Source organism: Phyllostomus discolor, chromosome 6, assembly GCF_004126475.2.
Source record: "Phyllostomus discolor isolate MPI-MPIP mPhyDis1 chromosome 6, mPhyDis1.pri.v3, whole genome shotgun sequence".
NCBI lineage: Eukaryota > Metazoa > Chordata > Mammalia > Chiroptera > Phyllostomidae > Phyllostomus > Phyllostomus discolor.
The window spans coordinates 68424951-68450862 of record NC_040908.2 but is presented as its reverse complement, the minus strand read 5'-3'; the positions used below and the strand labels follow the sequence as shown (position 1 = coordinate 68450862).

At 42.4% G+C, this 25912-nt stretch overlaps 1 protein-coding gene across 3 annotated transcripts in view; it reads left to right on the top strand.

Moving 5' to 3' along the window:
• VWA3B (von Willebrand factor A domain containing 3B) overlaps positions 1–25912 on the top strand; it is a 199950-nt gene that overhangs the window by 150519 nt on the left and 23519 nt on the right. For all 3 annotated transcript variants that reach the window (XM_036030068.1, XM_036030069.1, XM_036030070.1), the window contains 3 exons: positions 6758–6876; positions 11936–11986; positions 15822–16026. In XM_036030068.1, the coding sequence (XP_035885961.1) occupies positions 6758–6876; positions 11936–11986; positions 15822–16026 (375 nt within the window). The remainder of the gene's footprint in view (positions 1–6757; positions 6877–11935; positions 11987–15821; positions 16027–25912) is intronic.

The window sequence follows — 25912 nt, the reverse complement described above, 5'->3', positions numbered from 1 at the left end:
AATTTAAGAAGAAAGAATTGGGAAGAAAAGTAGTGAGGATCCTGGTCTTCAGGAGAACATTCTAGTTTTCTGACTCCAGAAAGCAGTGCCACAGAAAGAGGACCAACCTTTTTCAAGTGCATTATACCACAGGACTTGTGCTTGGTCCCTTTCTGGCATTATAAATTCTCATCTCAAGCCTGTGGGTAGGTTGCACACTGTCCAGTGTGCTCACCATCCTTTATTATTTTTTTAAAGATTTTATTTATTTATTTTTAGAGAGAGGAGAAGGGGGAGAGAAATAGGGAGAGAAACATTGATTGGTTGCCTCTCACATGCACCCCAGCTGGGAACTGGGCCACAACCCAGGCATGTGCCCTGACTGGGAATTCCCAGCAACCTTTCTCTTTGCAGGATGAAGCTCAACTGAACCACTCTGGTCAGGGACCATCCTTTATTATTGATAATAAGAACAAGAATAATGATTATGATGAAAATATACTGAAATAAATTCTAATTTCACCCTTAAAGCACACGTACGTCTTTTAGTCCTTAATTTTTTATCTGACTTTAAGAGACCCTTAGCTATAGATGGGAAAAATAGGAAAACAGTTATCTAAAAATATGTCCCAGTTACTGGGATGTATAGCTCTTTGAGACTTGAACCTAATATTTTATGAAAAAGTAGACAAAAACTAGAATGGAGCTGAAAAGAAAACATGAATCTAAATCCACTTCATTGAAAATTTTAATTGACTCTTGCTCCTATGTTCTGTGTATAGCCACATCCATCTGGGTAGAATTATAAAGCAGTGTTTGGCACCCTGACTGAGTAGATGAGTTGGTTGGAGCGTCATCTCATACATCACACACACACACACACACACACACACACACACACACACAAAGGTTGTATGTTCAGTTTGATCCCCAGTCAGGGCACATACCTAGGTTGCAGGTTCAGTCCTGGTACAGGTGTATATATCTGATTAATGTCTGTCTGTCTATTGCCTGTCTGTCTTTCTCTCTCTCTCTTCCTTCCTCTCTCTCTGAAATCAATGAATATATACTCAGGTGAGGATTTAAAAAATAATAATTAAAAAAGATAAAGCAGTATGCAACTTCATCACCAACACTCTTCATTTCATTCATGACATAACGTATGGGCTCTTCCTTCTTTTAAAACACAATGCTATATTGATTTTTCGTGTTTCCTGGAGCAGCATCAAATCCGTCACCTTGAAAATGAAGTATTGAACAGAGAGGTTGTCCTAGCAACTTGTTTTAGTTTTTTAAAAATATTTATTTTTTTTGTTTAGATATTTAGATAAATATTAGATATTTATTTGTTTGTTTGTTTGTTTGTTTATTTATAGAGAGAGGGGAAGGGAGGGAGGAAGAGAGGGAGAGAAATATCAATATGTGGTTGCCTCTCAGGTGCCCCCTACTGGGGACCTGGCCAGCAATCCAGGCATGTGCCCTGACTGGGAATCAAACTGGTAACTCTTTGGTTCTCAGGCCAGCACTCAATCCACTGAGCCACACCAGCCATGGCTGGTTTTAGTTTTTTCTTGAATCTAGACTTTGAAGCTCTTCATTGCCAATTGCTTTGAAAATAAAACCAAAATAATTTGGAAACATTAGTCTACATCTTTGGAAAGTCTAAATCTTCATCATCATTCTCATCAAGGCTCCTTGCTTTGTCTGAATCTGGGTTCAGCAGACAGCTTTGTGGTCAGATGACCTTGCTCATTTACTCCCAACAGGCCATGACAGGTCTCTAATGTGGTATGAAGGAGTCCTCACACTAGATTCTGAGTGAAGCATTTGATATCATCAAAGTATTTCATTTAAAACTTAGAGCAACCTAATGAGGTGGATATTCATCTCATCATTTAGCTGAAGAAAAACCTTAGGTGCAGATAGGTTAAAGGTGCTATTAAAGACCTGACATTTTTCTGCTTTCAAATGTAGTAGCATTAAATGTAACTTTTCTATTGATAGAAAACTTATTCTAATTGAAAATTCAAAAGCACAGTTATTGCAATAGCTATATATATTCACCATGTAAAAAAGTTAGAAAATATAGTTAAGTGGAAAAGGAATAGTACTTATAATTCCACTACAGATGAAGCAGTGGTGTATGTCCTCTTTTGCTTGTTTTTGTCTTGCCAAAATTAAGTCAAACCAGACATGCTGCTTGGTGCCCCCAGTTCTCTCAAGTCTGTTGTGAGCATTGTTCCACACCAACACATTTGTCTATTGCACCATTTTAATTGAAATTTAAGTTCAAAAAACTATCTTTTATATTTAAAAGTTTAGATTGAAAAATGTAAGATGTAATCTATACTGTCATCTACACTATAGTAAATAACATTTCCATGGGTTTGTGGATGGTTTTACTGACACACTGCTTTGCCAGTTAATTTGGTGGCCTTGCCTCCATTGTGTTCTTTGGAGCCTGAGGATATTTTGGCTCAGTAGCAAGTGTTCAGGCTTTAGCGTGTGACAGCCCAGACAGCTGCGCTATCTGTCCAGAGTTATCCACCCAGTACATGCACGGCCTCGGCATTCTCACTACACATGTCCAGTCAGACACTTCCTGGCCAATCTGGCCACAAGTTCTGCATACTTATTGGAAGAACTGACTTTGCTGAAAAAGCAAAAGTTGTTGGTGAATTGAATCAGGGTTGAACAATAAATATATAAATACCAGTTTCACAATATCATCTCATTTTCAAAAGGGGGATTGTAGGATTGTTCATAAACACAGACTGTTATCAGGTAGAATTTTGTCTGTACTGCTTTAGCAACTAATAGCTGTGTGCACAGTTCTGTATTCTGCTTTATTCATTTAGCATATATAATGAACATATTTCTTTGTAATGACTGTTTTTGAGTGATTTAATGGTTGTACTAATATTCAATAATATGAGTTACTACAATTTATTTAACTATTCCTCCCATTTTGAGGCAGTTCAGTTGGAATTTTAAGAATGCCTATTTCCCTTTATCTTTGCTATCATGTAGAATAGTTACATTAAGAAAACTTTGCCAAACAGAATCTGGAATGATATTTCATTTTAATTTTTTATTGTTTAAGAACAGTTTTCTTATGTAAGCTTAATATCTTTCTTAAAATCTTTTCCACATTGCTCATATACTTAGCAAATGCCTCTTTAAAAATAGCAAATTTACACTCATCTCATGCCTCAGTTACCAGGGATTAAAATTTGGTGGAATCCATATGTATCTTTTACAATATAAATAAACTTCAAAAACCTTTGGGACTTGGCCATTATTTTAATTTATATATAATTTTAGTTTTTCATGTGTTCAACAAATGATTACTTTGTATATGTGCTAGAAGCTGGTGTTTTTTGTTTTTTGTTTTTTTTAGGAATAAAGAACTACAGAGTTTAGTGGAGAGGCAAGTCATATAACAAGAACTGCATATGTGAATATATTGTATACAAGGCTTGAATGAAGAAATATGTAGAGAGTACCTAGCACTTGGCAGAGATGAAAGAATAAACACTATTTTCACTATTGATGTAACTATTTTTAAGTACTTGAGTAGTGGTTCTTTTAGGGCATTTCTGGTCTAATAGTGGGAAAAATTCTAACAGAATCAGCCCAGATTGGCTCTCCATGAATTCCAGAAATTTCTTCTGCCTTTATGTTCAGTGTCTCCCCCTCTCCCTCCCTCCCTTCCTCTCTCTCTTCCTCTTTCCCTCTCTAGCTAAAATCTTCTTACACAAGGTGTGATTATTCATATCAATTTGGTAAGTTTTCTAGATTAACCTCAAGAGAATTAAAATAAGTAATACCTTGATGCTTTCTTTTGTTATCAAATTTTGTCTAGAAGGTATCTCATTAGTTGGTTATGCTTAATTTGCATTATAAGAGGTAATAAGTAGCCCTGGCTGGCATAGCTCAGTGGATTGAGCGTGGGCTGCGAACCAAAGCATCGCAGGTTCGATTCCCAGTCAGGGCACATGCCTGGGTCGCAGGCCATGGTCCCCAGCAGCCGCACATTGATGTTTCTCTCTCTCTCTCTCTTTCTCCCTCCCTTCCCTCTTTCTAAAAATAAATAAATAAATAAATCTGAAAAAAATAAAAGAGGTAATAAGTAAACCACTTTCAAAGGAGGTGTGATCTGGCAGTTTTGTCCCCTCTCAAACAGAGCTGTCAGTTTCTTCACTAACAGCACTCTCCTCCCCACTTGCCTCCTGACATCATCTGGGCTGTGATTCTGACCTCCCAAGTCCCTGTGAGAACACTCTTTATGACCTCATAGTCACAACAAATTTGATGTCATAAAGAGAATATCCCGTGAGACCTCCACGTGACCACCATGTTGTAAAAACTAAGACCACAGACTGAAGGTGTGGAGTATGACTTTGTCTTTCCCTAAATCTGCATGCACACGAGCCAGTTTTGAACAATTTTGAACTGCAACCACACTGAAGTATATTATGGCCATGCAAGGCATGAGATCCAAATCCACAAAAGAGGGAAGTAGCTCGTTAAATGATGGGTTCGCTTTAAGTATGTTAAGTGAGGAGTCAAACTAGTCGTGGTGAAATGTGGTAACACTGCTACACATTTTGTGGTGTTGATTTGTAATTAAGCTATATAAGTTGGCAAACCTGGAGGGCTACTTATAAACTTTTAAAGAGGTTTTTTCCCCCAGAGGTGATAAAAATGTAAGTAAGAATCTTTTGTTCAGATTGTTTTCCACCTCCACCACCCCCACCCCAACCTACCCTCTCAACATGTACGCTATCTGCAGCTCTATTTTGGAAAGATTTTTTTTTCATTTCTACAAGCCTCATTCAGTTTTCAGAGTCCAGTGAACCCACTGTTCTGACTCTTGCCTTTGACAGCGATTGTTAGAAGCCACATGCTGAATTCATGTGTCTGACAAGTAGTAAGTTTTGGCTATAAAGCCTCTTTATTATTTTCTCTTCAGTTTTTTGAATCTTCCTATCTTCTTGTTAGTTTCAGTCTTGATGTTTCAATTGCAAGATGAATGTATGTATTTTTCATTTCCACTGTCTGCTTTTCCAAGAAAGATTTTATGTTTTTATTTAAAGTATTGTAGTTTTTCCCATTCGTTGTATCTTATGGAGCTTCTTTATGTTTTTTGGATGTTTATATGACTGTTATATCTTTGAACAATCTAACCATGCTTTGTATAAAGTCATTGTTAGATGGCTCATCAGTTTTTCTTCTTGTGAATTGGCATTCTGATTGTAAATTTGCTCAGCTATTATTTTTGGCTTGTGTGTGTGTGTCTTTTGGAATTTTAGTATGCTGACTTATTTTAACAAGATTTTTTTAATGTTTTTTTCCTATTTTGCACTTGCCCAAATCTGTCCCCTTGAGCCTCCTTTTAGAGTTCTTGTTCCTTGGTAATACGGGAATATTATAGATGCAGATGGTGGATCATAGATTCAGGATCCTCTCTCACTAGACTGGGCCTTCTTTCAGGGGTGGGAAACCCTCATGCCAGTGCTGGCTTCAGGCAGAGCCTCTCAGGCCCTCGCCCTGGGTGCAGAGCACTCAGGACCTACGTGCTTCCCAGGAGCTGAGCTCCCGTGGCCCCTGCCATCTTCAGACAGAGCCAACAAGCCCACGGCTTCAGCCCTGCTCATCTGTTCATAGTTCTGCTCAACTTTTTGTCTCCAGAAATCTATTTATCAGACATGTATGTTTTTTCTTCTTTCTTTTCTATGTATTTTTTAAACAATGACAACAACAGTATGATTTCTGTATGATTTTGGAGGCAAGGGGGAACATAAAAGCACGAACTATATCATCTTGATTGACTGAAAGTAAAAATTTACTTTTTAAAAACAGTTACCCACATTTCCAAGATACCTATCTATATGCTCCTTGTAGTTGGAATCAGTTACAATTTTGAAATTATATAGTTAGTTACACTTTTTCTTTTTTGTTTAAATATTAAGATATGGATTACGCCTCTCTATGAACATATATTTATTTGTCAACAAATATTTATTGAGGGCACACTATGTGCCAGGCACTGTTCTAGGTGATAGGAATACGGTAAGTGAATAATAAAACAAAGTCCCTGTCGGGTGGAGTTTGTATTGTGTGAGGGAGAGATAAGTATCAGGCAAACAGAGAAATGCACACTATTATAGGTACTACTAAGATGGCATAGAATCAGAGGCCTCCCAAGTCCTGGAAGTAAGCCAGCTGCAGAAAGAAGGAACTCAGAAACAAGCCCGGTACTCTGCTGTTTGTACAGAATGTGGTTCCATTGACCACTTCTTGATTTGACATGTATAGGAACCTCTCACAACTGATAAGGAAAATGGTCAAGAGGTGTTGGCTATCATCAGATATTCTCAAGAGAAAATTAAATGTAAATTAAATATATGAAAAAGATGTTTAGCCCAGGTAGTAATTTGCAAATAGCAACAGTGGGACCCTGTGGGATCCTTACTGATCACTCCATCAGTTTGACAGAGATTCCTGAAGCTAACGCTCACTTCTGACCACAGAGAGTTTCCCAAAACAGTTTGTTTTTCTTTTTTGTGGCAGTGGTTGTTTTTTAAATATGTAGTTTTGGGAAGAAAAAGGTTAGCAATGATATCTCTAATTCTTATATTTTTAATGATTTTCTAATTTTCTACAATTATATTGATCTCATAATCAGAGAAACATACTGCATAGCCATGTAGATCCACTTTTGAAAGCACTGCTAGCCTATCACATGACGCTTTCCTGTGGCATTGATGTGTAGGTGTTCCCTCTGGCCCACGTGTGCAATGACACAAACAGGATGACATTAATTAACCCCCAAGGAGTCAAGCTCAATATCTACAAGCAAAATGTGGAACAGGCAATTAAGTCCTATGAAAAGTGAGTATTACTCCGGGCTGCTCCCTCATGGCTGTGGCATTTGTTTTCGCCTGTTTTCTCTTGTGTTAGCTTATTAGTCTTTTTCATCTGGAGCAGCTGTCTAAAACTCATCTACGAGGAATGTCAAATGCAGCAGCAGCAGCAGCAGCAAACACCAGCATTTCCTGTGTGCCAGGCGTGCGTTAAGTACCTCACCTGAGTGTGTCCAACAGTTTCAAACTGTCTTCCCTTCTCTGAGCCTGTAGAAATCTCGAGTTAACACAAGATCTTTAAACTTTTCCCTTTAGAAGAGTGAATTTGGTCATTTTGACACTTAACATTCTGTATAATGACTAATAAAATCCCACAATAGTAAGATAATGGAGATAAATAAGTGTGTGCTATTATGTATACAGTTTTTAAAAATCCTCACCCAAGGACATGCTTATTGATTTTAGAAGGGAAGGGAGGCAGAGAGGGAGAGAAACATTGATTGGTTGCCTCTCTTACTCGACCTGACTGGGGACTGAACCCACAAACCAGGCATTTGCCCTGACCAGGAATCAAACCCACAACCTTTTGGCACATGGGACGATGCTCCAACCAATTGAGCCACACCAAAATTGAGCCACGCCAGGGCTGCAAACCATTTTTATTTCAAGACCAAGAAGATGATCAACTTGACTACAGTGAAAATTATACTTTGAAATGGTCCTGTTAGTGTTGAGATATGGGCCTTTTTTCAAAAAGGCCGCAGATCCAGTCTCACCCTGCCTAGCTCTCTAATCACCTCCCACCTCCACCCCAACACTTGATTAATCCTTGGTGCACAGCACTTCATTAACCTTGGAGTGAGCCTGGCTTCTCCAGGCAAGCCTATTCTTGGTTCTAGAGACTGCGCGATTGGGTTTTCATTTACCACCACAGAGGTGGAAAAAATGAAATCAAGTTCATGAAAATTAACACTACGTCCCAGGCCAGCATATACTGTCAATTGCCTTTGTGCAGTGTGTCTAGTGTGTGCTCAAAAGAAACAGGCCAGTCAGAAGCACTGGCCAATCAGAAGCTGCCTTCCCCACCACACCCAGCACAGGCCTCCAGATCTCAGGATTTTTGAGTCTTTGTCTGTTCTTTGTTTCTCTTGCAGGCAGGACGAACTATATTCAAGGCTTCCCCCTCCCTATGGGCCTGCAACTTTGCTCTATTGTTAGCTCCTCACCTGGCTCTACCCTTTTCCTCTCTGCCTCTGCCTCTACTCCAGGCAAGCCTTTCTTTGCCTTTAAGCTCTGCTGTCCCCATCCTGTCCCCCAGCTGGCCTCCTGCCTCTCCTCTGGCCTCCACACCAGCGGCCCTCCTTGGTAAGGCCATTGCTCAGTGACACTCTACCACCGGCCCTGTGTGTGGTCCTTGGGCACTCACAGCACTCTCAGCTCTGGGCGGGCGTGTGGGCTCCCGAAGGTAGGGCTGGGGCAGCCTTGCTTTCCCCTCTGTCTCCTCTTCCTAACAGATGTCATTATATACATATATTTGACTACTGGAATTTAATTTGAATTTAATCTAGTTGAAGTTTAGTCATTAAAATTTTTCAAATTCAGTTATTCAGAATGTAATATAATAATATTATTCATATTATAATTTAATATGAATATTTGCTGGGTTCATTCAAATATTTGACTTCTCTAATCATCTGGTCTGTGAAAGCCGTGCCACAAAGGCCATACAATTCTGGGCTTGACTCTCGGCTCTGACAGCCACTTGTCAAATCATGTGATAGTTGTGAGCTTCAGATTCCTTATTTTCAACATCAATCTCACAGGGTGGTGGAAGCATTATGTAAATTATATATAAGACCAATTAATGTTAATTACTTCCCCTCCTTTTATTCCCTGAATCTGCTGATTCTAAAAGAACCATAAAAAGGTGGAGGTTCATTGTCACACAGTTCTCCCCCAGGGTTTCTCGAAGACAGGGACTCCTCTCTCCCAGGCGGGGAGCCCTCATTCCTTAACAGAAAGACCAAAATACATAGTAAGCTATTTGCCCACTTCTTCCTTCCAATGAGTGACTCTGGAAAAGCCTTTTAATTCTCTTAGAGAAATACTGTACTATATTGTTAGTATTAATAATAATATTAAATCTAACATGACTAACTCAATAATTATTAATATTGATTGAATTAACATTAATTTAGTCTTAGTAATTTGATGCTTATATTAAATGAATTACTTACTTAATATTGTTTAATAATAAAAATAACAGTAATAGTAAATTGTAAATTAACATTGCTATTACACAGCACAAAACTTCCTGATTGTTGGTGTTCCATAATATTTAAGAATTTTGTTGGTGTGTCAATATTTATCTTGTTCCACCTTCCTAAAGACATGCATATTAGAAAAGGCATATTCAGAATGAAAAGTAATGAAACTTGCTTTACACCCACCCCAGTCCCAGTATAAGATTTCTCAGGTGTTTCCCACCACAAGTAAGCCAGACATAACTTGTGTGGTTGGGGATGACCAGGCGGAAAAGATACACTCATGGCCCTTTAGCCAATATGGTGACATAAACTAGCTATTTTGGTCATACTCAGTGTTTATATGTGGGAGTGTTTTTGTTTCAATATTTTAAGAATGGGGGCTACAATTTTGGCTTTGTGCATCTGATTATAAGCTTTGAGTGAAGATTGCCAGGGCTGGCTGGATTCTGGTGTGATTTTTCTGCAGCTTATTTTATTGTGAGTCTAAGGTCAAGGTTGCAGCCCCCAGATCCACAAAGGAAGCACCGGTTCTAAGCTGGCTCTGAGACCATACTTGGTAACCTCTACTTACAAACTCCAGATTACTCGGCTGCTGCTTAGACTTCTGAGTGTCATTAGTGACAAGTTGCTTAGCAAATGAGCCAATTCTTGGTACAAGTAGTTTGTGAAGCAGAGACATAGAAAGCTAGTGAATGCTACCCCTCAAGCAAATTTCACTCTTCTAAAATAAAGAGGAAAACTGTGGGCAGCAACATCCCTGAGTCAAGGGGCTGGAGCAGCCTAGAGAGGCCCTCTGTCCTGTGCCCGTGAGTAGCTCACGGGGACTGCCTTCCACCCACACGCTAGGGCTTCTCTCGGGCTCCTCCCAGCCCCTCCAGGTGGAGCTGAGGTCCACGCTCTTGGTTGCCCTCAGTTCACACCCACCCATTTGTCTGCCCTGTGTACTCTAAAATATTTCAGCGAAGATAGAAAATGGGGGAATAACAGAGGTTATGAAAATGTGCTCTTGGAAACATTTTTTTCTAAAGGATTGAATTAAAATTAGACATGCTAAGTCTAAGTCTGACTGGACACACATTCATTACTGGTTTCTCAGCATCACAAAACTTGCCCACTCCAGAACCTGGGACAATGAACACTGAGTTATTCCTGGCCACTTTTTATAGCAGTGGGCCAAAGTAAGCGCACTGTGCCATTGTGACATTCTTTTGAGTTAATTAAGCCATTGTAATAATTATAACCTGCACGCCTTTTTCCATATGAACAACTGTAAGCCTACTTTTGCCAACCCCTCACTTAATTCTCTCAGCACCAGTGCGGGTGGTATGATCCTTGTTTTATCAATAAGAAAATAGAGTCTCAAAAAGTCACATAACAAAATCACATGGCAGCAAGTGGGGACCCTGAGATCTGAACTCAGACCTGTATAGCTCTAAAGCCCCCGTCCACACCCCCAGCCTCCCTCGCACATTGCCTCCACTGTCACAGTGAGATTTAAGATGATTTTTAATAAAGATTTTTAAATAGAAAACACACACACACAAACCCCAAATGCATCCATCCTATGGATCCTTTTATAGGTCTTCGAAGCCCTGATCACTATTACATGAACTGCATGACTAAAGAAACCCAATTTTCAAATAGGCCCCAAAGAACCGAAAACTTAATCGAGACAGAGTGTGGAGCCGGCTTATTCCCTACTTTCTGACTCTGTCACACAGAGAGCATCTGTGTGTGTCAGACAGATACTAGACCATTGAGTCCTCACAGTAACACTAGGATGGGGACACTGTCATTGTCCCCACTCTGAGGAAAAGTTTTTGCCCAAAGTCTGGGAAGAGGAGAAGCTAACTGAGCTCTGGGTCCAGGTGGTCTGGCTCAGAGTCTGTGCCCCACCCTGTCAGACCCCCTTCTATGGCCTCACCAAGCTCATGACAGGAGATCGGGGCAGGATGACACCCCCAAAGTGTGTTCCCAGAGCCCTGTGCACTGACACTGGGGCCAGTGGCTAGAAGAATGTCTCTTAGAGAGTGACAGTATTCTCCCAACCCATGTTATTGATGTAGGCTTGTTTAACAGCAGCTAACAACCCCAGGAGCCAGCATTCCGGGCCCTGCTCTCCAGGAAGCCACATTTGGGTAATGATGTGGTAGTGCAGAACTGGGCTGGAACCTCTGAAAGAAGCATCACTGATTAGTAACAAGAGAAGGAGCTCTGTCCACCCTGTAGAAACCATCATTGCTCCAACTGCCTCCTTTCTTGGGTGGACAAGGATCTCTGCAAACATGTTCAGGGATGAGTTTTGTTCTCAGCATTGCCAACTAGCTGTGGTGGGCGAGCGAGGCACTTCTCAGAGTCTTCATTTGGAAAACAAGGAAGACAGATGGCTTGATCTCCAACGTGTGGCCCAGGCCTGTTATGTGTGACCCTAGTAACCTCTTTTGCTTGGAGAATCCAGGCAGAAGACTGCCTACAGAGGCAAGTTAAGGACACACTTACATTTTTACTTTGGAAGAAAAATAGTGGGTGTTCAGAAATATCTTCATGTAGAGATAATAAGGACCAGCTTGTTTGCTGCTGAGAATGGGACCCTCTGTCACTCTGCAGCACCATGGTCACAAAGCCACAAGGCTTCTGCAGTCACGCCAAGGGAGGGAGCACTCATATCCAATCTCTGAGCCAATGGCAGTGGCGTAGGCCAGTGCTGACGGCCACTGGCCTGGGCTGCCCTGCAGTGCCCTGCAGGACCTGGGGTCAGCCTTTTGCTATGAAATGAAGTATTGGTGCCAAGTAATTATTTTTTTTATTTTTTTTAAACAGGCGATTGAATAAAATTGTTTGGCGAGCATTATCTCAAGAGGAAAAAGAAAAGTAAGCCAGTTCCTTACTTTTTAAAAAATTTTGGTGACATTCACATAACCTACAACTAATTTTTTTAAAGGAACAATTCAGTAATATTTAAATGATTCAAAATGTTGTACAAAGCATCACCTTCCTCTAGTTTCGGGACTGTTTTATCGCCTCAGAAAAGCACCTTGTACCCATGAAGCAATCCTCCCCCGCCCCACCTCTGGTAACCACTAATCTTTCTTCCCTGTAAACTTGCCCATTCTAGGTATATCCTATGAAAGGAACCATACATCAGTGGCTTTTTGTGTCTGGTTTCTTTTACTTAGATCATATAAAAACAGTGTTTTCAAGGTTCATACAAGTTGTAGCATAGGTAGTACTTTTTTCCTTCTTTATGCCTGAATAATGACCCATTGTGTATTTCTACCCATTTGGTTACCCATTGATGGGTATTTACCTTGTTTCCACTTTGCGGCTATTATGAACAATGCTGCCATATGCATTCACGTGACAGTTTCTGTATGGACATGTTTTCATTTCCCTTGAGTACACATCAGAGTGAGTGGTTTTGCTGGGTCATGGGTGAGTCTATGTTTAACTTTTTGGGGAACCACCCAATTGTTGGTCACAGCAACGGCGCCATTGTACATTTCCTCCAGCAATGTTATTGCACAGTCCTTGCCAACACTTATTTCCCTTTTTTAAACTAGAGCCATCCTAATGGTGTGAAGTGATGCCTCGTTGCAGTTTTCATTTGCATTTCCTTAATGATTGATAATGTTGAACATCTTTCATGTGCTTCTGGGCCATGTGTGTATGTTCAGAGAAAAAACTGTTCAAATTCTTCACTCATTTTTAAATTGAACTGTTCATCCTTTTGTTGTTGAGTTGTAAAAGTTCTGGATGTTCAGCCTTTATCAGGTATATAATTTGTCAATATTTTCTCCCATTCTATACATTGTCTTTTCACATTCTTTTTTTTTTAAAGATTTTATTTATTTGTTTTTAGAGAGGGAGGGTGGAGAGAGAGAGAGAGAAAGAGAGAGAGAGAGAGAAACATCAATGTGTAGTTGCTGGGGGTCATGGCCTGCAACCCAGGCATGTGCCCTGACTGGGAATCAAACCTGTGACACTTTGATTCACAGCCCAAGCTCAATCCACTGAGCTACACCAGCCAGGGCGTCTTTTCACATTCTTGATAATTTCCCTTTTATGCCCAGTTTTTAACTTTTATGAAGTCAGTTTACCTACTTTTCTTTTGTTGCTCATACTTTTGATGTCACATCTAAGAAATCACTCCATTGCCAAATTCAGGGCACGTAAGTTTACCCTGTAAATCTCTTCTAATACTTTTCCAGTTTTAGCTCTTAAATTTAGGTCACTGGTCAATTCTAAGTGAATTTGTACATGTGGAGTGAGGTTATTTCTATCTGCAAGTAGAGATAGTTTTACTTCCCCTTTCCAGCTGGATGCCCTTTGTTCCCTTCCCTTGCTGAATTGGTCTGGATAGGACTTCCAGTGCAGCGTTGCAGGGCAGTGGTGAGGGGGGCACCTTGTCTTGCGGCTGATCAGCCTGCCACCACTGAGCAGGATGTTGGTTGTGGTTTTTTCATAAATACCCTTTATCATATTAAGGAAGTGCCCTTCTATTACTAGTTTGCTAATTGTTTTTATCATGAAAGGTTGCTGGCTTTTATCAAATGCTTTTTCTGCTTCTATTGAAATGATCATGTGGGGTTTTCTTCCCTTTGTTCTGTTGATGTGTTGTGGTCTGTTAACTCAATTGATATTCTCCAGTTGAACTGCCTTGCATGCCTGAGCTAAATCCTAATTGGTCATGGTGTATAATCCTTTTAATGTTCTGTTGGACATAGTTTGTTACTATTATGTTCAGGCTGTTTACCCCTATATTCATCAAAGAAAATGGTCTAGTAGCTTCCTTTTCTTTAGTATCTTTGTCTGGTGTCGGCACTGAGATAATACTGGTCATTTTTATTCCTTTCACTGTTTCTTTGGCCGTCTTTCTGTTTCTTTGTATGCCTTAGCATCTTTAGTTGAGTTTAGTTGAGCATTTGAGAAAAAGACACCTCTGCCAGTCATTATATGTTGTTTTCTTACAGAGAAAGACCTTGATCAATCATGCAGGCTAGAGATGCTGGGATCCTTGTAACTCTTTTCTGGGGCTTTGTCTCCTGTAGGCCTGTGCCTATTCCCAAATGGGTTTGCCAGTTTCTTTTCAGGAGCCTATAATCTCTTACTCCCCCTGGTGTTCATTTTTGGTACTGCAGTATCTCTGATGGTACAACAAGCCCTGGAGCTGGGCTTTGTTCTCAGAGGCCCCTAACCTGGTATGCAAAGTGTGTAGCCCTTCCCTTTAGCACTCTGAATCAGATGAGACAGAAACCAGTGTCTCTGGCAGACCCTCCAAAAGCCAGAATGTTGGCGGCATATTCTCTTTTCTCTTGCCCTCTCAAGGAAGAAGTTGGGATTTAGGAGTTTTTCTTAATTGAGCAGCATTGTGCTGGGGAAGGGAGTAGCTACGCCAGGCCAAATGCAATAAATTTTCCTACCCACTTCAGTGCCCACTCTTCTCTGGTTTGTGGAGTGCTTCAAGTGCTTAAGTGGTTTCTGGAATTCTCACAAAGGCTATTTGGTCCCTATATTCTTGTTAAGTTGGTATCTCTGTGGGGAAATGAAGGCCTGGGGTTTCTTATTCCACCATCTTGCTGACATCACTCCGATTTAGATTTTTAATAAGAATTTTTAGCCCTGGCTGGCGTAGCTCAGTAGATGGAGCGTGGGCTGCAAACCAAAGTATCGCAGGTTCGATTCCCAGTCAGGGCACATGCCTGGGTTGCAGGCCACAGCCACCAGCAACCGCACATTGATGTTTCTCTCTCTTTCTTTCTCCCTCCCTTCCCTCTCTAAAAATAAATTTTAAAAAATTCTTTTAAAAGATTTAAAAAACGGTAAGAATGCTCCTGTGGATTGTAACCTTTAAAAAAAAAGAAAAAAAAACTTTTTTGCTGTTGCCTGGAGACAAGTTTGTTTGTGGGCTGAGTGCCATGGTTGTGCTGGGTTTACACTGTATTCCTCCAACACCCTATAGCTAACAGAAGTGACAATGTTAGCACTAAGAGAATGGTGGTTATAAAATGAGTTATCTCTCCCTACTCCACCCTCTTCCCTCCTCTCCATAGCAGCTGGGACTGAGAAAAGAATCCAGGACCTGGGCCGTCACACCACACTGGCTTCCCCTGGAGTCTCTCAGCCCATTCCTCAGCTCATAGAAAGTTCAGCTCCTGTCCTTCATGCACCCAAACAACAAAGCCAGAAAGTTTAGGCCTATTTAGGATTCGAAGGAGAAGAGGGGATCGAAATAGCTCAAATGAGTTGGTGGAAGAATTACTGCACCAAGGCAAATATTTATGTTTAGTTTAGTTTTGCTTTCCTCTGTTTTTCAGAATCACTGCTGAAGGATAGTTGTGTGGGATCTCTTTGAAACACATTTTTTGATCTGTCAAATGTTAGACCTGGAGAGAAAGAAATGGGCTCTAACTATGCCAAAAAGAAATTGGTTTTTTTTCTTAAAAATATGTGTGTATCAAACTTCTTTAAAATCAGATGATCAAATTAGGTAATGGGGAAAAGTGCCTACCGTAATTACAGAGGGGGACATTTTTAACTTGTGCTGAAGTTCTGATGGGCCAGGGAGCGTGGCTGTGATTCTGGTAACTGGCATCTGACACCTGCTTTCACAGATGCTTCTCAGGGCAGGGCTGACAAAAAACTATCTTTTCACATTTTTTAATGGTCTTTTCTTTGTTCTTTTGTTTCTTCTTCTTTTCTTTTTTAGGCTAGATGCAAACAAACCAATTCGGTACTTGGAAAACAAGGCAGCTTTAAATGAGGCACTGGAACGGTTGAACTGGCCCATTTCATTGAAAGAGCTGTCGCTGCTGGAAAATGAAATCCTCGCTGGGAAAATGTACGTCCAGCAGGCTATGGAGCTCCAGGAAGCTGCCAGGAAGGAGAATTATGTGAGCAGGGCACTAGCAGAGGTGAGTACCTTGGATAGGTCTGTTTCCTTCCTCACTCCTGTCCAGAGTCTCTGCCGTCGCTGTGCAGGTTTCCCTCTCTCTCTCCCACCCCCACCACACCAATTACTAAAAGAGTGAGCACCAACCCTGTTAGAGTCCTAGGACTTCTTTCAACAGGAAGGAAATGACATCTGATTTTACTATGGTTTTATTTGTTTTAACAATACATCTTTTAACTGCAAAATAAAACTAAACAGAAGTAAGATGTCATGATTAAAAGCCTGGACTTTGATATAAGCCAGGGCAAGGCCCAGCCTCAGGTCTGCCACCTAATCCCTGTGTGGTCTTGGTCAGTTACGTTCTCTAAACTTTAGTATTTTTACTTGTAAAGTAAGAGTAATAATAATATCTGCTTCATAGGGTTGTTAGGAGGGTAAAATGAGCATTTAAAGAACTTAGTATTGAAAGCCCCTGTAAGGATTACCAATTATTATTATTATTAATGAAATAAACCTTACCAAAAGAAAAAAATAACTTATTGTATGATTGCTTTATTATTTATTACAACTTTAGATCATTTACTTCTAATTTTCTTTTTTACTCCTTGAATATGTTTTATACATAGATCAGTCAAATTATCCATAATAATTGCATATTCTGCTTTTTACTTTACTATTATCTCATATACTTTCTCTGCATTTTTACTAAATCATCAGGTTGGCATTTTTTGTGGTTATATAACATTTCATGGTATGTGTATATACCCTGATGTATTTGACTAGTCACTGAATGTTGGCAATTGGCTTATTTTCTAGTTTTCTTCCCTTTCACATCATGTGTCAGTGACTGCTATGGTCCATGTAGTTGGGCTATTTTGTCAGGATAAATCCTTAAGAGTGGGGCTCTTAGATCAAAGGGCATAAACATTTGGGGGCTCTAAATGCTTGTTGCCAGTATAATACCCCCTTTCTGACTTTGGTTGAGTATGAGTAGACCTGGAATAGTTCACCCAGAATCTTACTGAATTCTGTTTAATTTTCACCACATAGCAGTCCAAAAAATATGCCCAAAGAACTGACCTTTGAGATTCATCATATTTGGTTTTGGTCTTTGCTAAGTGGTACTGGTTTTGCTTGGTTTTAAATGCTGTATTACTGCCCTAGAGTTGTGTGTCTGTTTTTATTTAATTTTATTTTTCCCCTTTGAATGGTATTTTTTTCCCTTCAGTGTAGAAAGCTATTTCTTTTGTTCAGAATGCAAGTTTTTTACCATATATTTGTTTTTATTTATTTTGTTTTACTTAATTGTGTATATATTATAAGTATATATTTGTATTCATAGTTTGTTTGTTTTATTGACTTCCTGAAAGAGTTGTCTAGTGTTTCCTTGGGAGGCACCATCTGATGCCTCCCATGTGTGGCTGTTTGTCCACCTGCCTCTCCCAACCACATCCTGTGGGCACCCAAGAATCAGGAAGACCGAAAGTGGATTGACTGCTTGTCCCTGAAAATGTACTCTTTTTTTGTTGTGTCTCTTCCTCTGTTTGTCCTTTCATTTATTCACTGAAATATTTATTAGTCCCTATGAGGTGCCAAACACTATTTCAGGTACTGGAAGTATTAGGTTGTTCAAAAATCTGTTACATTTTTTTCCTGTAAAATAAAAGACACATTTTTCATTTTCACCATTAACTTTATTGATTTGGATGTGTTGAACATGTCAGTATCTTCTGCTATTTGCTTCTAGTGGGTAGAGGCCAAGGATTCTGCTAAACATCTTTTGATGCATCAAACAGCCCCACAACAAAGAATTATTTGGCCAAAAGATCAGTAGTACCAAGAAACTTCACAAACTACTTTTGACACGTTCGATCAGTAGCAGCACCTTCTCCATATACTGCACAAGTCTTTTTTGCATTTCAGCTGAGTTTTAACATTTCTCAAAATAGTAAAGTATAATGCACTGAAAGTGTTGCTTATTTTCTTCTATCTTCAGTATTAAAATGGCTGCACAAAAACTCACCAATTTTGATAAGTTTTTTAAAATACTCGCTGATATGACAGCTGTCACAATACAATCTAACAAAATTGTTTCAAATAAAGTTAAAGACAACCAAGCAGTACTAGAGCTATTGTACAGAAATGTTTTTAAAAAAGTATAACAGATTTCTTGGCCAACCCAATACCTAATACATGGACCAAGTCTCACCTTTACTCTTAACTGCAAGACAGACCAGCCAGGCCCTAAATGATGGACTTTTCCTCTATTAAAAGGTGGAGGCACCACTGCCCCACAGCAGCACTTGTTAGCTTTATTCTTTATCTGTACCTTGTATTAAATTTAAAAATGGGAAGTGTTGCTAATAGAGTGAAAAGCAGCATCTTCTGATTCAGAACAAGGACTGTATTATACTGAATTTATCTGGAATTATGAGAATCAAAAACTCATTGATTATGGCATATGCTTTTATTGTTCTACTTCTTTATTTCCCTTATCCACAGCATGGGAATATAATTTCCATAATTTCTTCATCCAAAAATATTTGTTCTCTCCCTAACATAGATTGTGCTTGGCACAATTGGTCTCAGGCAGTGGATAACTTGTCTTGTTCGTCTCCATCTCTCTCCTTGGGCCTGCCAAGGGGCACTGCACATCAGCAGCAGAACAGGGGCTGGTTAACTGTGCTGAGGACACGGGCCCAGCCTCTTGGAGGAGCCATATTGGAATAGAACGTGACCTCCAGGAGAGCTGAGACCTTGTCTGGCCTTATTTGTAGCTGTATTCATAGCACTGAGAGTGGTGTCTGGCACACAGTTAGCATGCACAAATATTTATTGAATGAATGAAACTCAGATCCTCACATAAGAGTATCATAAATATGGCAACAGAGGCACACCCGTAGAACAACTGGCAAGTGGAAAAAAGTGACCACTTCTGGCAGGGAAGCTGGCAAAAGCTTCATGGAGGGGATGGTAACATAAGGGTTGGGGTGTAAGAAATGTTCTGAGTGAAGGAAACAGTCTGTGAAAAGGCAGGAAGGTGGGGGTAACATGGCGCATTCACCAGGGACGTGGCAGGAGACAAGGTGGGGAAGGGAAGATGGTGCTAGAATGTGAGGAACTTGGAATTCTCTCCCAGGACCAGGGACTCTTACAGGTGGGAAATGAATACCCAGAGAGGGATTTCAGCAAATGGAAGACGTTAACAAATTTGTGTCTTAGAAGAATTATTCTGACAGCAAGACGAGGCCAATGCAGAGGGGAAAAACCACAGCCAGGAGCAGCACTCCACTGAGAGGTGCCGAGTCCTTGGGCAGAGCTGGAACAGTGCAGAGGGAGTGGGGAGCAGAGACTTGAACTGGTGGCAAGTGCATGTGTGGGGTGAGCCGGGTCAAAGTTGAGGATGCCCACAGATTTCTGTGTCAAACAACTGGGGAGGCAGAAGCACTGTCAACCACCTCCACACCACCTCTGCTTCTCGGGGACACAGGTAGTCCCTGGACAGCCCATCTACACACCCTGCTGTTCTCTAACCCCTGAGCACATTTATGTTTCCTTCAAAGCACATTTAACTATCGGACATTCTGTATATGTTTGTGCACAATCTGTCTCCCCTAGTAGAAGGGTGGGACTTTGTCCACTGTGTTTTAGGTACTCCCATGCCATGGCACCTGATAGGCACTCATAAGTATTTGAATTAATAAATGAAAAAATGGATAAGAGGAAGAAGTGTGATTAGTGGAAAAATATATTTTCAGGGAAAGGTAAATACCTTTAGGTCCTCTTGATTCTTACATGGCCGTGAGGCATCCAGGTGACAAAGGCCCGCAGACAGCACGTGCTGGAGCAGAGGAGAGCAATCTAAGTTAAGTAGGTACACCTGGAGGTCATTTGCAGTGTTGAAAGAGGAAGAGAGTGGACAGTGAGGCATGGGAGCAGGGAAGTTGCAGGAGCAGGTGGCCTGGGAGGCAGGCTGTGATGCAAGAGCCAAGATCTGGAGTGGTACAGACCTGAACGCAGGCTTCAGTGCTGCCACTTCCTGGTTGTGTGACCTCAGCCAGGCCCTCTAAGCCTAGTTTCCTTGTCTTTAAAAAAGAAAAGCCCACAAAATGGTTGTGAGACAATGCCTGTGATATGCTTAGGACAGTGTGCTGCACTAAACGCCCCACAGTGTATGCACTCAGCCTGTATTACCCACTGTCACTCTTCCCATCAGTGAGGTGGTTTCTGAGGAGTGTTGAAAATCACACAGAATGATGTCTGAAAGCCGTTTTGTTTGTCAAGAGGGAGATGACTAGTGATCTTAGCCAGAATAATTTCATGGAAGTGTGGGAGCAGAAGGCAGTTTACAATGGGTGAAGGCGTGGGTAGAAGTCAAGAAGTACATATAGGAAGTGAAGATTTTTGTTTCAAGATCTTCGCAGGGAAGGAAACCAGAGAGATGGTGAGAACTTGAGCATGAACCAGAGTGAGAGGAGGAATTTCATTTGTGTAATGGTATCGATGGGTCTACTCTGCCCTCTTATTGGTCAGGGGCTGAGGCTCTCCCTTTACTGCCTTGTGCCCACATGGGGTGCCCAACGTCCCCACTGTCTATTCAGGGGAGTGTCCACACACCCAGGACAATTGTCTGTGGGTGATGAATGGGGGGAGTACTCTGCACCTTGTCTTCAGAGCTTTTTCCATACTTTGCAAGGCCCTCAGCCCTGGAAGAGGTTGCTCATTATTTTCTTAAAATGATGCTACTCCTTACCATGTGTGATGTATTCTGAGATATTTTATTCTGTTTTGTCATGCTCATGGATCGATTTCATGGCCCACTAATGGGTCTCAACCAGCGTGGGAATACTGGGTGGGCTACCGCTCCAGCCTGCAAGGCCCTGCGAGGTCCTGGGGGGAGCGTGCGTGCTAGACGCACACCACCTGCACTGGCGTGCATACAAGCAGAGGCTCGTGCTAAGTCCTTTTAGCGAAGGCCAAGGGTTTGATTAATGATTATAGACTGAAGAGGATAAAACCTTTTGTCACTCATTAAGACCCCCTAGATTTATTGATTCTATGTAGCAAAAGATGATCAAAGTTTCTTTGAATGTGACCACATAATGAAAGGACGGATCATAAGTCTGAAATTTTAAATTCCCCTAACAACTCCTTGCTAGCACTTCTTGTTGCCGAGATATCAGTTTCACCTTGTGGGCCCATCCTGAGCTTTCAGAGGTGGAAATCAGAAGGCACCTGCATCACAGTTAACCTTCCCACGTGGGGAGCCCTGGCCATTTCCTTCGTAAATAAGGATTGTTCTCCATGGCGAATCCCACAGCATCTAGGCCCAGAAAGACCAGTGGGCAGTCTGCACCCACAAATTCGACCTCCTTGGGAAATTTGGAGGCAGGAAATCTTGTTCAGCTGTAAGCAGCTGTGAGCAGCCCTGGAGGAGGCCTTGGAAATGTCCTTACACAGCTGGGCGCACGTGTTTACCTTGCAGAGCTGTGACTGGCAAGGATGTGCGAGTCTCTGGCCTTTGGGAACTGGGAACGAGTGTTCCAGTACGTGATGAAGAGTCCAGGAAAAAGAGAAAACACACATGAGGGAGGATGCGGGTGAGACTGTGACGGGACACTGAGAGAATGAGGAAGGGAGACAGACCTTGGATTTCAAAACACTGTGTTGGGCTGCGACTTTTACACTGTACGGGAGAACATTAGTCGGGAAGACTTAGAGAGAGGTTTCTTGGAGTTGTATAAAATGAAGTCAGAACTAAGTAGAGTGATTATCTTTGTTCCCAAAAAAGAATTGGACCAGTTGTCATTGTTGCATCATGACCCACCCTTTTACAGTTACCAATGCTCTCTCGGCAAAGGGAGAAGGAGCACCACATCTTAACCCTCTCTCCTTCCACTGGTAAAAAGCTTGGTCTGTGGCACAGACACGTGGGTCTGGCGGGAAGACTCACCCACAGTGACTGAGAGCTGTGCTGCAGAGGCGTGTGAGCCCAGGTGTGAGGGTGGGGACACCGCAGGCCTGGGCCATGCCGCACACACGTCCAGTGATGTCGCCGTCACAGGAAGAATGGCGCGTGCACCTTCAGGCCAGTACTTCAGCGATAAGTTAACATCTGGAAACGGGACCGATGGGCTCCTGAGGGGTGGTGCTAGGACAGGACGTGTGGCACGGTGGGGCTGAAATCTCAGAGGGACCGTGAGGTGCCCTGATGGGTCGGAGAGGAAGCCACCTGCGCAACTGTGCCCCAGTCAGTGGGGGCTGAAGGGGAGAAACCTGCTCAGGGGCACCAGTCACTGAAGGAAATTAAAAGAAAGGAAGGAAAACTCCCACAAACCCGGCACATCCCCTAAAATGTTACCTGGCTGGTATCTGACGTTCCTGAGTGGAAGGTGGCATCAGCTCCAGGGATCCCTGACATGACAGAAGTCCCAGCAATCCTCTCTGCTGGGGACCTTGGCTGGGTGGACCGCAGCCCTCTCCTGCCTCTAGGTCTATCTTTTCCATAGTCACAAATTCTGCCCTGAACAGGTTCGAAGATGGTCACGCACCTCCCTGTCTGGATGAACTGAGTGTGAAGGGCTGATCATAGAGTCCAAGCAGGAACCAGACTCATTTTTAGTTGGTCCAAGTGAAGAAACATTAGCAAAGGGACTTTTTCCAGAGGTAGGGGTAGGTATGAGGCAGTCAGCAGGGGATCTGAGGCCCCCAGTGCCTGGCAAGCGCAGGAAGAGCCATCCTCCCTGGGCTTGAAGGGCAGAAGGAGAGAGTGCTGCTGGAGTCCTGTGAGCAGCAGTCGGACAGCGGGGGAGGTAGTGCCCCAGAGACAAAGGGCGGGACGGGGGCAGAACCAGAGCCCCCATCTTTCCTCCTCCTGCAGACCCTCTGACCTTCTGCCTCCCATTGGACCACCCCATCTAGACGCCATCCAGGAAGGGAAATAGGGTGGTGCCACCCTTGGGGGTCGGCCTCCTGGGCATAGAGCAGGGCATGGCAGAGAATAGATTTTTGGGCAGGTGAGTGGACCAGGGTAACCAGCTCAGAGATCTCTTACAGAGTTTTCTTAAAGGCCCAGCATTTATTCTTCACCTATAGTCTGTGTGAGTTATTTATACACGGCTATAGTAGACAGCTAGTGTGGGTCACACTCCAGGCAATGACACAAAAGTGGCTCAGATGTGTGCCTTGCGTTTGTCTCTGGAGTAGCAGCAAGCTGTTGGGTAACTGTATCAGTACCATCAGAGCACAGACCTCAGCACTATGGTAATATTCAGATTTACATATTTAAAACATTTCAGGAGTTTTTCAGTTTGACTTTTCCCTGAAAGAGCAAGGAGAGAATATTCCCTGAGATGTTACAAGTTTGCTCATCAAGTTAGGGAAATCATTTCATTGAGCATCTAATGCATGTTTATTAGGTCTTCTGCTGGTTCCACACACACACAGAGTTCATCCTTTCACAAAAGCCCTTTGAGTTACTACTGATGGGTGTTTCACTGGAGATCTTGCTCTCAGTGGTGAACTCCACAGCCCAGTGCGGTGCCATGCTGGAGAGGAGAGAGCTGCTTTCTAGGTCAGGCCTTCACCCTGCCATTGTGTCCCGCGCTTCCAAGGGGCAGTTCACACAGCACAGGGAACAGCGGACTGAGATGAGAGCAAGGTACAGCTCACCCAGCTGGTGATCTGCTCTGGAAGCATCCTGCAGAGGGAAGTAGAAACTGCGCAAAATTTGGGATGTTTCTCCTTCTGTGTTTTCTAAAGTTACATTATTTCCTGAAGAGAAGGAGGGGCAAACAACTCTACAGAAGCATCCCCCTCCACCCCTTTGGATCTTAAAACAATGCCAAGTACCCGAGACTTCTGAAGGGAGATGGTAGTTCTCTCGGCTTGCCCTCCTGCCCGCAGCTCCCCGCTCAAGCCTTGGACTCACATGCCTTATCCCTCATGTCCCCGTGAGCCTCAGTGTCAACCTGCTGTGCTTCTGAGAGGTTTTGCAAGGAAACTTAGCTCCCTCTTCAAAAGGGCAGGGCTGAGGCAGAAATTTCTACTTACAGCTTCACTCCTTTGGCATAGCAGTTTGCCTCCTGTTAAAATGTAAATGCTCTGGAAAGGAAAGCACACCAAAGCCTTCCAACTCATTTATAATGTGTCAACACCCCACAGCCTGGAGGGGCTGGGTGGGAGATTGCCACTCCTGACTGATATTTTCCTGTAAGGTCTTTTTCTCATCTGTCTCCAGAACTCATTTTTAAAGGGGCTGCAGACCCTAGATGCTCTGGGAGTAGAGGAAACCCCTCTAAATCTAAATAAGAGGAGAGAGAATGAAGGTCAGAAAATGCTCCAGGCTGGGCCTGCCCTCCTCACCAAGGTCTTAAAGGAAGTTGAGTCAATAACAGAGACAGTGTGCTAAAGTTCTGGCCTTACAATTAGGCATCCTAGAGAGAGGAAAGTAAAACCACAGACACTATGCACATCATTTTGGTTACAACAGTCTCAGACTTTGTTAGCTTTAAGGACAAGACATGGACAGAGAAGCACGTTGGAGCTGCTGTGTGACAGCAGTTCACTGATTTGGGGCAGGAAAAAATATTTAGTGGTGGTTTTATAACAAGATTTTGAGCCAAAGACTAATTCTAGGTAAATTCTAGAAATGCATTCTGTACCTGATGTGGAAACGTGTTGTTTAAATGGAAAATTTGAAAGCTTCAAACACTTAGTAACTTCACTACCTTCACCAAAGCAAACTGGAGAGCATGGTTTGCAAATTAAATAACGAAATGAAGGGAGGGTGGCACCATTTTGGATCCTGCTCCACATCACCTGGTAATTGAATCTGGCAAAATAGGGAATTGGGATTCTCTGGATGTGGGGACAAGGCGAAATGGCATTACCTCGGGGCAGCATCCCGACGGAGCCGCTCGGCCCTCTGACTCCTCATGGACGCTGGCACGCAGCTGGGCTAAGGCGCCGGAGCCTGGAGACACGTGCCTTACGGACTTGGTGCTGGCATTTCTGGCCTCACTCCGCATCCCCTCCAACTCTGGTCCTCCAAGGATTTCTTTTTAACATGCAGCGACAGGCGTGTAGTTGGCTTGTGCGGTGGGTGAGGTGTGGGAGGAAAGCATCAGGGCTGGGATGGTCTCTGGGTGGGCTGTACAGTGTCTTAGGGTCTTGGGCAAGTTTCGAAAACTGTGAGATATCATTTTTCTGGAAAGGTGCTGCCAACATCATGGCTGAAGGGACGGCTTGTCTAACTGCCCAGGTCGATGTCCTTCCATCCTGGAAACCCGGGTTCTATTTCTGTGGAACGAGCGCTTGTATTAGTGCTGTCCACACAGGTTTGTTTTTCGTGGTTCCCCTACATCTGCTGTGGAGCTGAATTGACTGTAGCCTGAGTGAGCTGCTGAGTGCACAATGAATGGTTTCTTCTGTAAAGTTACATGCTGTGAGAATGAGAAACGAATTGTTGCCCATAGCAATAACAGTTGTAAATAAAAAACAGTAAATGTGAGTTATGTATGCAAAGCCCTTTCAGGTAAACTCAGAGGAAAATGAATAATTTGAAGAAAGGTACTTTTTAATCATGTAGAAGGCATGTTTAGGTGGCATGTTCATTGTGTAAAAATGAACAGGAAGCATCTGCAGAGCTACCATTCAAAGACCCCCGCTACTGTTGTCCAGTGGGGGGTCTTTGCAGAGTGTATGGTCGTCCTGTATCAGATGAATTGGGGAGTGACAACTATAGGGAAAAAGAGAGCTCTCTGATGATTTCAGGCAACTTCACAGAGATTTGTACCTATGGCAGTGTAGAAAGCAATCTCACAAGATAGTGTCAGGCTAGGATATTGAGAGAATCAAGTCAAAATTTGGATACTAGAGAGAAAACGGAGCTAGGTAAATAAATTATG